The 12,492-nt window shown below is 48.5% G+C and overlaps 1 protein-coding gene across 1 annotated transcript in view; it reads left to right on the forward strand.

Moving 5' to 3' along the window:
- The window catches only part of LOC115191627 (proline-rich protein 12), a 44,123-nt gene that overhangs the window by 6,959 nt on the left and 24,672 nt on the right, over positions 1-12,492 (forward strand). Inside the window, exons 4-6 of the mRNA XM_029749414.1 lie at positions 126-4,498; positions 5,755-5,955; positions 11,795-11,869. Of these exons, the coding sequence (XP_029605274.1) occupies positions 126-4,498; positions 5,755-5,955; positions 11,795-11,869 (4,649 nt within the window). The remainder of the gene's footprint in view (positions 1-125; positions 4,499-5,754; positions 5,956-11,794; positions 11,870-12,492) is intronic.

Consider the following 12,492-nt stretch of genomic DNA (forward strand, 5'->3'; position numbering starts at 1 on the left):
CAGCCATGAGTAATGCTCAAGTACAACTGAGTTGTGTTCATCATTTTCTAAGTGTTATGAAGGACAGCAGCACATTTCTAATAATCTCTGTTACTTGTCTTTCTCTCTATCTCCATTTCTCATAGCGATGCACACTCAGCCAGAGCTCTTCATTGGGTCTGGCTCCTTCCCCTCCTCCTCCCTCTCGGCCTACCAGCACCCAGCCTCCTTTTCCGGGCGGTCCTTCCCTGGCGCCTCGCTCTCCCTCCAGGACTCCCCCACCTTCAGCCCCACGTCCAACGGCCTCCTGTCCCCCCACGATCCCCTGCTGCACATCAAGACACCCTCCCAGTCCAGCCTGGGCTTCGACCGCTTACTCTCCTCGCAGGGCGCCGCCTACCGAGGGTCGCAGGACCCCACAGGCCCGCCGCAAACATCCTCCTCGTCAGGCCGCCACCTACCCCCTCCACAGTTTAACCTGCTGTCCTCCCAGCTCCAGGACCAGTCCTCCCAGTTGTACAACGCCTCTGTGTTCTCATCATCACCCGCCCCCCCGCCACCCCAGGAAAGGGCCATCCCCCGGCAGGACAGCGTGATCAAGCACTACCAGCGCTCCTCTCCGGCTCAGTCGCAGCTCTCCTCCTCAGCCCCCCATCCCCTGCAGCACTACCTCAGCTGTGGGGCATCGGGGTACCAGCAGATTTCCCACCACCGGCATGGAGGGGTGTCCTGCAGTCCGCTGGGGGAGCAGAGCCCTTCAGCAGACCCCAAGCCCTCCCCCCGTTCAGACCAAGTGTACCGCCCCATCATCCAGACCCCGTACACCTCCTCAGCCGCCTCCTCGTCAGGGTCAGGTGGAGTTCTAGGGAAAGGGGCTAAGAACTCCAGCTCCAGTAGTGGCTACTCCTCCTCGGGCTCCTCGTCGTCCCGAACCCCCCACACCCCACCCTCAGCCTCCTCCACCTCCTCATCCTCCTCAAACTCCAACCCTAACCCTTCCTCCAGCTCTTCGTCGGCCCCCTCCAGACAGCAGCCCCCAACTCAGTCGGTGCCCCCTCCCCCTCCAGTCTCCTCTGCCCCGGCCCAGCAGCCTCCTCCTAAACCCTGCCTGTCAGCATATGGTTCCCCTGTGGCCCCCGTCAAGCCCACTGCAGGCCTCCCTGGACAGACACCTCCCCAGCAGCAGTCCTACTCCCCCAGCCAGCCCCCTCCCTCACACCTCCCCTCCCACCAGCCCTATGGGGGCTTCAGCTCCCCCCAGGACCTGACCTCTGGCCCTGGGAGTTCTGGGAAAGGGTATGGAGGACTAGGGCCAGGAGGCCGCTCCTTCTCTGCCGAGGTGGTCTACGGGACGGACTCAGGATACGGCTCGCTGCCTACCTCCCTTGGGGGAGCAGGCAGTCCCTCGTTGGGGTATGGTGGCTCAAGGCACTCCCCTGCCCTCCTGGGGTCTGGAGGGGGTGGAGGGTCAGCCGGCAGCGGGGCAGGGTCCGGGGCTGGTGGAGGTGGATCAGGAGTTGGGGGTGCAGGATCAGGTGGTAGCAGTGGAGCTGGAGGAGGCAGCTCATACCACCTCCCTGACTCCAGCCCTTCTCCCTCCAGCATAATTCGACCTGGGCTGCACTCTCCTGCTCCCACCCGACCTGCCCAGTCCCCCGGGGGAAACAAATACCTCTCCTCCGTCCTCTCCCCTGCTTTTCTGTCCTCTCCGCAGGGATACCCCGACACCCGAGGCCCCCAGCCTCAGTCCTACCACCCCACGCCCCCCAAGCCCAAGCCAGACACTGACATGCTGGGAGTAGAGCGCTCTCAAGACGAGGAGGATGACGATGACTTCCTGATCCAGCACTTGCTGCATTCCCAGAGCCCTGCGTCCCACCCGTCCCAGCACCACCCCCAGCAGCAGCCGCCGCAGTCCGTCCCTCAGGCCAGGGATGGGGGCAAAGTTCTGGCCTATGACCTGAACAAGGCCTCTGAGGAGCGCTACCACCTCCAGAGCGTCATCCGCACCAACAGCGCCACCAACAGCATGGTCCCCGATACTGCAGGTAACGTCAGCGGAGGTGGCCTGGAGAGCCAGCTGGAGATGTCTCTGAAGAAACAGCAGCAGCAGGCCAAGAACGAACAAGGGCTGTCTGGAGCAGGGGCCAGCGGAGGAAGAGGGGGGGCAGACTCCCTCTCACATCCCAACCCTCACGTGCCCTATCCGCAGCAACACGACTCCCTCGGCTCAGTGGTGCAATACGGCAGGGGCGACCCTTACTCCCAACACCCTCACTCCCAGCACCCCCACCATCCCTCGCAGGCCCCCTCACATCCCCAACACACCCAGCACTCTCAACATGCCCACCCCCACTCCCACGTCCACCCTCACATGGAGCTCAAAAAGCCTCCCGACCCGTCCGAGCTGCCATACCTGCGGAAGACACCCGAACTGCAGCAGCAGCCCCGACAGCCCCAGTCCTCCCTTTCCCTCATGGACTCCCCCCCAAACCAGCCCCAGCAGCCTCCCTCTGCCCACATGCTCCAGTCTGTTCTGTCCCACACTACCCGTAACAAGATGGACACCCAGCAAGCTGCTTCTCAGCAGCAGCAGCACTCCATGAGTCAGCAGGCCATGATGGGGGCAGGTGGAGAGGCAGAGTCTGGGGGACAAGCGGGGGTGGATCCCCAGCCCCAGTCTCAATCCCAGCTGCAGCTCCAACTCCAGTCCCAGGCTATGGAGGCCCACTACGGCCAGAGCCAAGCCAGTCAGAACTCGGTTTCTCCACTGGACATGCTGGAGCGCACCCTGTCTCGGGCCAACAGCAGAGACAGTGTAGGGGCCGCGGATAGAAGTGGGGTGGGGGGAGGAGATGGGGGCAGTAGTGACGGACACAGACAACAACAGCAGCAGCACAGGCTGCCGTCTCATCACCACTCCCAACAAACTGCCTCCAAGCTTCACAACTTCCTCTCCGAGCCAGACCTGGGCATAACCACACCCTCCCACCTACACCATCTCAACCCACACCACCCCCACGTCCATCACCAACAGCAGACCCACCCACATCACCCCCTCCCGCACACCCATGCCCACCACCACTCCCACCACCTGGCGACCAACGCAGGGCCCCAGCAGCAGCAGCCTCCGCCCCATCAGAGGGACCAGGAGCCCCAGCTCTGCCAATCCCAGTTGGACCAGCTCAAAGAGCACCAGTTTGACACTGTGAGCCCCGTGGGGAAAGCGGGACAGAACCAAGGCCAGCAGCAGCAGCACAGGTTTGTGCCTCTGACCTCCATCTGTTTCCCAGACTCCCTCTTACAGGATGAGGATCGCTCCTTCTTCCCCGGCATGGAGGATATGTTCTGCTCTGACGACTACTCCAAGTCAAGCTGCGGCGGGGGTCCTGGGGCAGGCCAAGGGGTCCAGGAAGGTATGTCTGAGGCACGTGGACAGGGACCAGACAGCATGGAGGAAGTCAAGACCAGTGATGGAGGAGGTGTGTATGATGTGATGGGTCACCATGGCGACCATGGTTACGGGTACTGCCACGGCCTCACGGAAACAGAAAACAGCACCATGCATCTGGACCTGGACTCCCTGAAAACCCATGAGCTCCCCTCCACTGTGAACACAGAGCAGCTCGGCCTCATCCAGTCCCAGACCCCAAGCCTTGGCTTGGGGGGTCCAGAGGGAGTTCCTGGGGACGGCTCCGCCAACAAGATGATTGGGGGTACGGGCGTGGGGGGAGGTTCTGGTCTGGCCGGGCTGACGTCGCCCATCTTCTGCTCCTCCCGACCCAAGAAGCTGCTGAAGACCAGCTCCTTCCACCTGCTAAAGCAGCGCCGCGACCCGCAGCCGCAGGCCAAGAAGAACTACGCCCAGGAGTACGAGTTCGAGGGCGACGAGGACAAGGCTGATGTTCCCGCTGACATCCGCCTGAACAGCCGGCGGCTCCCTGACCTCCTCCCCGACCTGGTGTCCAGCTGCAGGAAGGCCGGAGGAGGAGGGGCCTCGGGGATGGGCTCCCTCAGCCCTCTGATGGGTGACCTGGACTTCTGCCACCCATCCGGCTACCCCTCCCTTGGCCCCCCTCCCCAGCTTCTACCCCATGATGGGCCCAAGAAGAGGGGCAGGAAACCAACCAAACCCAAACGTGAAGGGCCACCTCGGCCCAGAGGGCGCCCTCGCATCCGCCCGCTCCCGGAGCCGCCCTACTGTAGGGGGCTGATGGGAAATGTAGGCGGGGAGACCCGCAGGGGTCGTGGGCGGGGTAGGGGGCGTGGCAGGAAGGAGGAAGGGATGATCGAGATGCACCGAGACATGAACAAAGTACCCGACCTCCAATATCAGCAACAACAACAGCAGTTCCACCAACAACAGCACTTTCAACAACAGCAGCACCAACACCATCACCTCCAACCGCAGCAAAATCTACAACATCAACAGCAGCAACAGCAGCAGCACCTACAACACCTTCATCAACAACAACAAGCACAGCATCCACAGCACCATAAAACTTTCAAGCCTATCAAGGTAAGGGAGACATGAGCAGAGTGATATCATGTTTAGATAGCGAGTTGTATGGACTCCATAAAGCATACAGTGCCTTCAGAAAGTATTCATACCCCTGACTTATTCTACATTTTGTTGTGTTACAGCCTGAATTCAAAATGGATTAAATATTTTTTTCTCACCCATCTACAGACAATACCCTATTATGACAAACTGAAAACATGTTTTTAGAAATCTTAGCAAATGTATTGAAAATGAAATACAGACATGAATACAGACATAGGTGTTCACACCCCTGAGTCCATACATGTTAGAATCATCTTTGGCAACGATTACAGCTGTGAGTCTTTCTGGGAAAGTCTTTTAAGAGCTTTGCACACCTGGCTTGTACAATATTTGCACATTATTCTTTTAAAAATTCTTCAAGCTCTGTCAAGTTGATTGTTGATCATTTCTAGACAGCCATTTTCAAGTCTTGCCATAGATTTTCAAGCCTATTTAAGTCAAAACTGTAACTAGGCCACTCAGGAACATTCAATGTCGGCTTGGTAAGCAACTCCAGGGAATATTTGGCCTTGTGTTTTAGGTTTTTGTCCTGCTGAAAGGTGAATTTGTCTCCCAGTGTCTGTTGGAAAGCAGACTGAACCAGGTTTTCCTCTGTGCTTTTTTTATACCCCAAAAAACTCCTAGTCCTTGCTGATGACAAACATACTCATAACATGATGCAGCCACCACCATGCTTGAAAATATGAAGAGTGGTACTCAGTGATGTGTTGTGTCCATGCAACTTATTATGTGACTTGTGAGACTTGTTAAGCACATTTTCACTCCTGAACTTATTTAGGCTTGCCATAATAAAGGGATTGAATATTTATTGACTCAAGACATTTCAGCTTACATTTTTTTATTAATATGTAAACTAATTCATTCCACTTGGACATTATGGGGTATTGTGTGTAGGCCAGTGACACAACATCTCAATTTAATCCATTTTAAATTCAGCCTGTAACACAACAAAATGTGGAAAAAGTCAAGGGGTGTGAATCCTTTCTGAAAGCACTGTAAATTATCAGTTGTGTTATTTCCTCTCTTACCCCACTAACTCTTTCTCTCTGCATTTTCTCTTCCTCTATCCCTATACCCCTCACTTCAACTATCCCTTTCTTTTCCCCTCGCCATTCCCCAAATACCCTCATTCCTCCTTCTGTCCTTCTGTCTCTTTTCCTCTTTTCCCTACACCCATCACTCTTCTCCATCCCTTCTTTTATATCTCTCAGATCAAGCTGCCTATTCCCTCTATGTCTCCCTCGGACTCCTTGCTAAGGACAGACTCCCTGTCCAGCACCGACCCGGTTCTCTCTGATGGGTCAGTGGGCTCGGCTCCCTCCCTGGGCCTGAGTCCTGGACCCACTGCTGGGATGGACATGAACATGACCAGGAGCCAGGAGAAGATGAAGCAGAAAGCTCAAGCCCAGGAGGTGAGTGCATTTGCCTTTGTCTTTTTTGGATTCTACCTGCTGTTTAGATGCCTTTTTCCATTAACCTCTTCGTACATCTGGACCTATTTTAAAGGGAAAGGGCAGGGAGTTGCGTGAATACTAGTGATGCACCGATATTACATTTTTGGCCGATACCGAATCCAGGCTGTATCACCTCCGGCCGTGGTTGGGAGTCCCATAGGGCGGCGCACAATTGGCCCAGCGTCGTCCGGGTTGGCCGTCATTTAAAATAAGAATTTGTTATTAACTGACTTGCCTAGTTAAATAAAGGTTACACACACACACACACCACACTGACCAAAAAGTTATTTTGTTGGCATTTACCTATGTCCCCATTACCAGTAAAACATAATCAAAACCTATTTCTTTCACTTACTTGTGCTGTTTCGTTGTTCATTAAACCCTAATTTATAAGACACTTCTTATTTGATTAATGGTGTTTGGACCCATCTATGTGAAGCTAGCCACAATAAGGATTAGCAACAATAGTGGACTTTGCGGTTAGCCTTCAAAATAAAAGTATGTAATTGACAGTGATGCAAATGCTTACAAATAGTAGAATTATGCCATAATTGAATAGGCCATGCTAAACGAGGTTGGAATGTTGTTATATAAAATCAACAAACGACAATAATTTGTTAATTTGACAAAAATCTGTTGAAATCACACTGGATGTATTATACTTTAGAATTGCATTGGGGGCATACTTATTTCACTGTACAGTTTTACCTATGGATTGTGGATCAATGACATGGGGTATCAGTCTACTCAGTGACACCCAGAGAACATTAGCATCGTAGCTCTTGTTGCGGGACTCTGAAACAACTGTGAATTGAGCCACATTTATTGTCAACCTATGTGTATTGAACACTATTCCAGAGATAAAGCAATACTGCTTGGATGTTTTGGAGTCTGATAACTCTGAGTAGGACGTTGGGAAAAAATATCTTGGGTATTGAGTAGACTGTTACCCCATTTCATTGATCCCCAATCCTTAGGTAAAGCTGTACAGTGCAATATGAATGTCAATACACACAATAGGCTGACTGGGGAGGTGATTTCACACAGTCACAGTCCCGCGATAAGAGCTACAATGCTAATATTTGTGTAAACTCTTCGCAGTTGTGTTCTGTGGGTGTCACCGAGTAGATTGATACCCCATTAGATTGCTTCACATTCCAACCTTGTTTACCATTATCTAGTCTTAATATGGCATGTTTCCACCAATTGGAACCTTCTGCATCACTTTCAAAGAGGTACTTTTATTTTGAGGGCAAAACGCAAATTCCACTATTGTGTGCTAATCCTTATTGTGGCTAGCTAATACTTACTCACAAGGATTCCTAAATCATTGCTAAGAATAGGGAAAAGGACTGCAGTTTCTACTGGTCATTGTTTTCAGGCTGGTTGTATTGGTGCTAGCTTGGTACCAAGCTAAAGCTAGCTACCCCAGAAGTTGTGGTGTAACAAATAATGCTTTATTACCAACGCGGTATGGTAAACACATCGTTCGTGGCCAGTATTTGCTTGTTTGCAGACTTTTTTGTACAGCTTTGACAGTGCTACTGATAGTAGTGGTGGCGCTTGGCTTGCACGTGCAAATTCAGAACACACAACATTCTCTAATAGAACTGTGTTATTTGACATGTCAAATGAAGCGTTTATTTCAAATTGTGCTATTTGATATGTGTCTTTTTTGACACGCAAAGACCCAAACGCGTTCCATAGTATGTCGTGAAGCTAATAGCAGTGTGTATTACTGTGTAACTCCGGTAGGGCAACATCTGGACAATAGCGCACTTGGTAACGTTAGTGTGTACTGGTGCTTGATCAGTCGCGAAAGCCAACATCACCCACAATAGAGAAGGGTTGATTGTCAAGGGCAATGAATCCCATTATCTTGGCGTTAATGGATTTTGCCTTTGAGTTGTCTCGCTGAAATTTTCTTACTCTTTCAAATGACTGCTCGACTTGTTGACTGCTCGATCCACACAGCAGACATTGTGGTCTAGGTTAGGAATGCTGTGTTGCAGGTGTAGTGAAAAGTTTTCTGTGGCGTCATTACGTCATGTATGTACATTATATAGATATGCACGTCAGCTTTGACATTGGTTTTTCACATCGGCGTTAAACTAGACATCGGGCCGATACCGATGTTGCCATTTTTAGCTAATTTCTGCCGATTCCGATATGTTCACCGATATATCGTGCATCCCTAGTGAATACCGTTTATTCACCTTTTTATTTTGTAAATAGTACCTATTACGTTATTATTGTTTGCATTAATGTTTACTTCACTCACCATCTGTCATTTTGACCAGTGTTCAGCTTTATCCCAACTTATTTACCACTACATGTACATCCTTGGGCAAGGGTGATAGGGAGGCCTCTCTCTATAGGACACTAAGGGATCGTTTCAGAGAATCAGTAGTGATGCATTGGTATGATTTAAAAAAAAAACAAAGATAACATTTTTGAATATTTCATCAGCAATGATGTTTATTTTTATATTTTTCTACTGAACTCGCTGGTCAGTACTTCACTGTTGATTTGTTGTTATGCACTGTAGCTACAGTATCTGAGGTTTTGAAAGAGATTTCTTCTCATTAGTGGGTGTACCTGATATATGTTTTTAATTATTCATGTTCAGCAGAGCTTCTCACTACAAGGGGAGAACGACAAAGTTATTTGAAGTGTAAATCTGTCTGTCATGCACATAGTGTAGGAATTGTAATTTTTTACTTATGAAAAGGGTTGGGGGGTTGAATCACTTCAAATCAGTAATAATTTTACTATGCACATTTTTGGGGATTGACGCTCTGTGGTGTGTGACCAAACCTGAGAGTTTTCTCCTCTTTCTTGTCACATTATACACACCAGTTTGGGAGGGAGGGATCACTTTATTTAAACTTCAATTTAAACTGACAAACCTTTTGCATTGAAAACTGAAATATTTCTGATATGAACAACTAGTCCCAAAAAATAACTTGGACATCTACTTGATGTGATAACGAGTATGTTTTTAATCTATATATGATTTTATATATTTAAATTCAGCATATATAGTATTCAGTATTTACAGTGCCTTCAGAAAGTATTCATGCCCCTTGACTTATTCAACATTTTGTTGTGTTACAGCCTGAATTCAGAATGGATTAAGTATTTTTTTTAATCTCACCATCTACACACAATGCCCCATAATGACAAAGTGAAAACATGTTTTTAGAAATGTTTGCAAATGTATTGAAAATGAAATACAGAAATATCAAATTGACATAAGTATTCACACCCCTGAGTCAATACATGTTAGTGTCACGCCTGCTCCCGCTCTTCCTGCCCATCGTTACGCACCCCTGTCACCATCATTACGCGCATCAGCGCAATATTGGACTCACCTGGACTCCTTCACTTTGTTGACTTCTATATCTGTCTGTTCCTCAGTTTGTTCCCCGTGTCAGCATTATTGTTGTTTTGTTTTTCCATGTCCAGACGCTGTCTGTGTTCTGTTTCATGTCCGTGTTTATTAAATGTTCACTCCCTGTACTTGCTTCTTGTCTCTCAGCGTCTGTTCTTACAGAATGTTGACACCACAAATTGAAGCATCAGGGAGTTTTGTTTTTTGGTTGGTGACGTTGGGTCCGGGGCCGGTGCCGAAGGAACCAGGGGTGCCTCAGCTGGCTCTTCGGGCTTCCACACCTTAGCTGGCTCGAGAGGTTTCCGCGCCTTGTTTGGCTCGGCAGGCTCCCACCCCACGTCATGCCTCAGCCGGTTCGCCAGGCTCCCACGCCTCAGCCGGCTCGTCAGGCTCCCACGTCTCAGCTGGCTTGTCAGGCTCCCACCCCTCAGCCGGCTCGTCCGACTCCCCTGTCTTGGCCGGCCCGTCAGGTTCGCCCAGGTGTGGGGTGGGTGTACTGTCACGCCTGCTCCCGCTGCCCCTCCCTGGCACCAGGCTGCCCATCATTACGTGCATCAGCACAATATTGGACTCACCTGGACTCCTTCACTTTGTTGATTGCCCCTTCTATATCTGTCTGTTCCTCAGTTTGTTGCTCGTGTCAGCATTATTGTCCCTGTCCAGATGCTGTCCATGTTCTGTTTCATGTCTGTGTTTATGAAATGTTCACTTCCTGTACTTGCTTTTCGTCTCCCAGCGTCTGTCCTTACAGTTAGAATCACCTTTGGCAATGATTACAGCTGTGAGTCTTTCTGGGAAAGACACCTGGATTGTACAATATTTTCACATTATTATTTTTAAAATTCTTCAAGCTCTGTTGCTAGACAGCCATTTTCAAGAATTGCCATATATTTTCAAGCCAAACCTGTAACTAGGCCACTCAGTGTCATCTTGGTAAGTAACTCCAGTGTAGATAGGCAAGTTAGTTAAGAACAAATTCTGATTTTCAATGACGGCCTAGGAACTGCCTTGTTCAGGGACAGAACGACACATTTTTACCTCGTCAGTTCAGGGATTCGATCTTGCAACCTTCTGGTTACTAGTCCAACACTCTAACCACTAGGCTACCTGCCGCTCTGTGTGGGGTACAGAGATGAGGTAGTCATTCCAAATCATGTTAAACACTATTATTTCAGTGAGTAAATGCAACTTCTTATGTGACCTTTTTAAGCACATTTGTAGTCCTGAACTTGCAGTATTTAGGCTTGCCATAACAAAGAGATTAAATACTTATTGACTGAAGACATTTCAGCTTTTCATTTTTAATACATTTCGAAATATTTCTAAAAACACAATGCCACTTTGACATTATGGGTTATTGTGTGTAAGCCAGTGACACAAAATCTCAATTGAATCAATTTTAAATTCAGACTGTAACGCAACAAAATGTGGAAAAAGTCAAGGGGTGTGAATACTTCCTGAAGGCACTGTATATTTATATTCAGTATTTGTATAATAATGGTCGGAATCTCATAGGAAGTCGTTAAGATGGTACATATAATGCCACATTTTCCTAACCTTTACAATGCCCTTTTCCAGGTGCTCAAAGCACTTAAAGTCACCTCATCCTCTATCAATATGTGATTGTAGTCTGAGCGTTACAGTGTAGCAGCAGCCAGCCATGTATGATATTAAGGGGGGTAGGGCTTTTGAATGTATTTCTTATGTTGGGCTAGCGATAGATAAGATGGAGTCTTTTTGTGTGAGTTTGATGTTCTGGATTCCATCTGTTGATGTCTGCTGGTTGGTCATGGTAAAAGTAAAATGGCGGCTGTTGCCTCAGCAACAGGGAGAGTGTGGACTCAGGAAAGTGGCCAATGAAATGAACAGTGTACATTTCTGTGCGATTTGCAGGGGTAGGGGGGTGAGGAGCAGAATCCCTCCCTAATTCTCATCACTTGCCTTTTACTCATTGTAAAGCTGTTGTAATTATAAAAATATACTGATGTCAATTGACTGTAATGCCTTTTAACATAATGCAGGAAGTTTAATTGATGAGATGATACAACATTATCACAGTGGTGCAACAAAGACTGTTGTTTTGTCTTAATCAAGTGTGTTCAGATGTCCATATTGATTTGAAGCGGGTTGAACAGTCAAAACAGTGGCGACTGGTTTCCTCACGTCACTCTATAGAACATGGAATGTGACTTCAACCTGACAACAATGCAAAGTCAATCAGTCAATTCACCAATCATCAATTGAATCATTAATTAAACCTCTCTTGTAGCACACAGCAGTGCCGATATGCCAACAATGTAAATGTTACCCCATGAAACAAGCTAGCCGGACACTGCCTTTAATTGAATATGGGTGTAGTTTTTTGAACATATGATTAATGTCTTTGCTTTGTGGCTGCCACAGATGACGTGGGAGAGGGACATGGATGAGCAGCTGACCCCAGAGGCTTGGGCTGCCATGCAGAAGCTCTCCAACACGGTGAGAAACCTCAATCCGTCCCTAGCTACACCTCCTAATAACACAGTATCATCTATAATTCATTACTCATATTTCACAAGTCGTATAACTCAGAGATCCCTTCAGCGCTGGGAAACTCGCCAGACAAGAAGGCTGCAGGGAAGGCTCTACCTCAGTCAGAACAGTGGTGGGCTAACGTTGACTGGAACACAAACATCCAAAGGAGAGTTTATGTGTGTAGTTAGATATTGTGGTTAGTGGGGCATAAAGATAGAGGGGCATAGGGCTCCACAAGTGATATTTCAAGCTTCAGAGTAAAGTCGGGGAAAGACAAAAGAGAACCACACATTGGTGTGTGTAAGTTTTTAAAAAACATTTAAGGTGCAATTTTCAGAAGTATGTGGGTCATTTTCACAACTCTATTTTCGATTGACTGAGTACATACAACAAGGAACATCACCAAAACACTCTTTCAATTTGGACACATATTCAATCCAAGTATCTGGTTTTCAAAATGCAATATTCACTTGCCTTTAGATATTATGTTCTTGTCATTTTCTAACAACACAACTATCACTTAATCAAAGTGCTCTAAACTGATAACTACTGAACCAAAAGTATGCTCATGCCTAGTTACTGTAGCT

Source organism: Salmo trutta, chromosome 4 (genome assembly GCF_901001165.1).
Source record: "Salmo trutta chromosome 4, fSalTru1.1, whole genome shotgun sequence".
In the NCBI taxonomy this organism is placed as follows: domain Eukaryota; kingdom Metazoa; phylum Chordata; class Actinopteri; order Salmoniformes; family Salmonidae; genus Salmo; species Salmo trutta.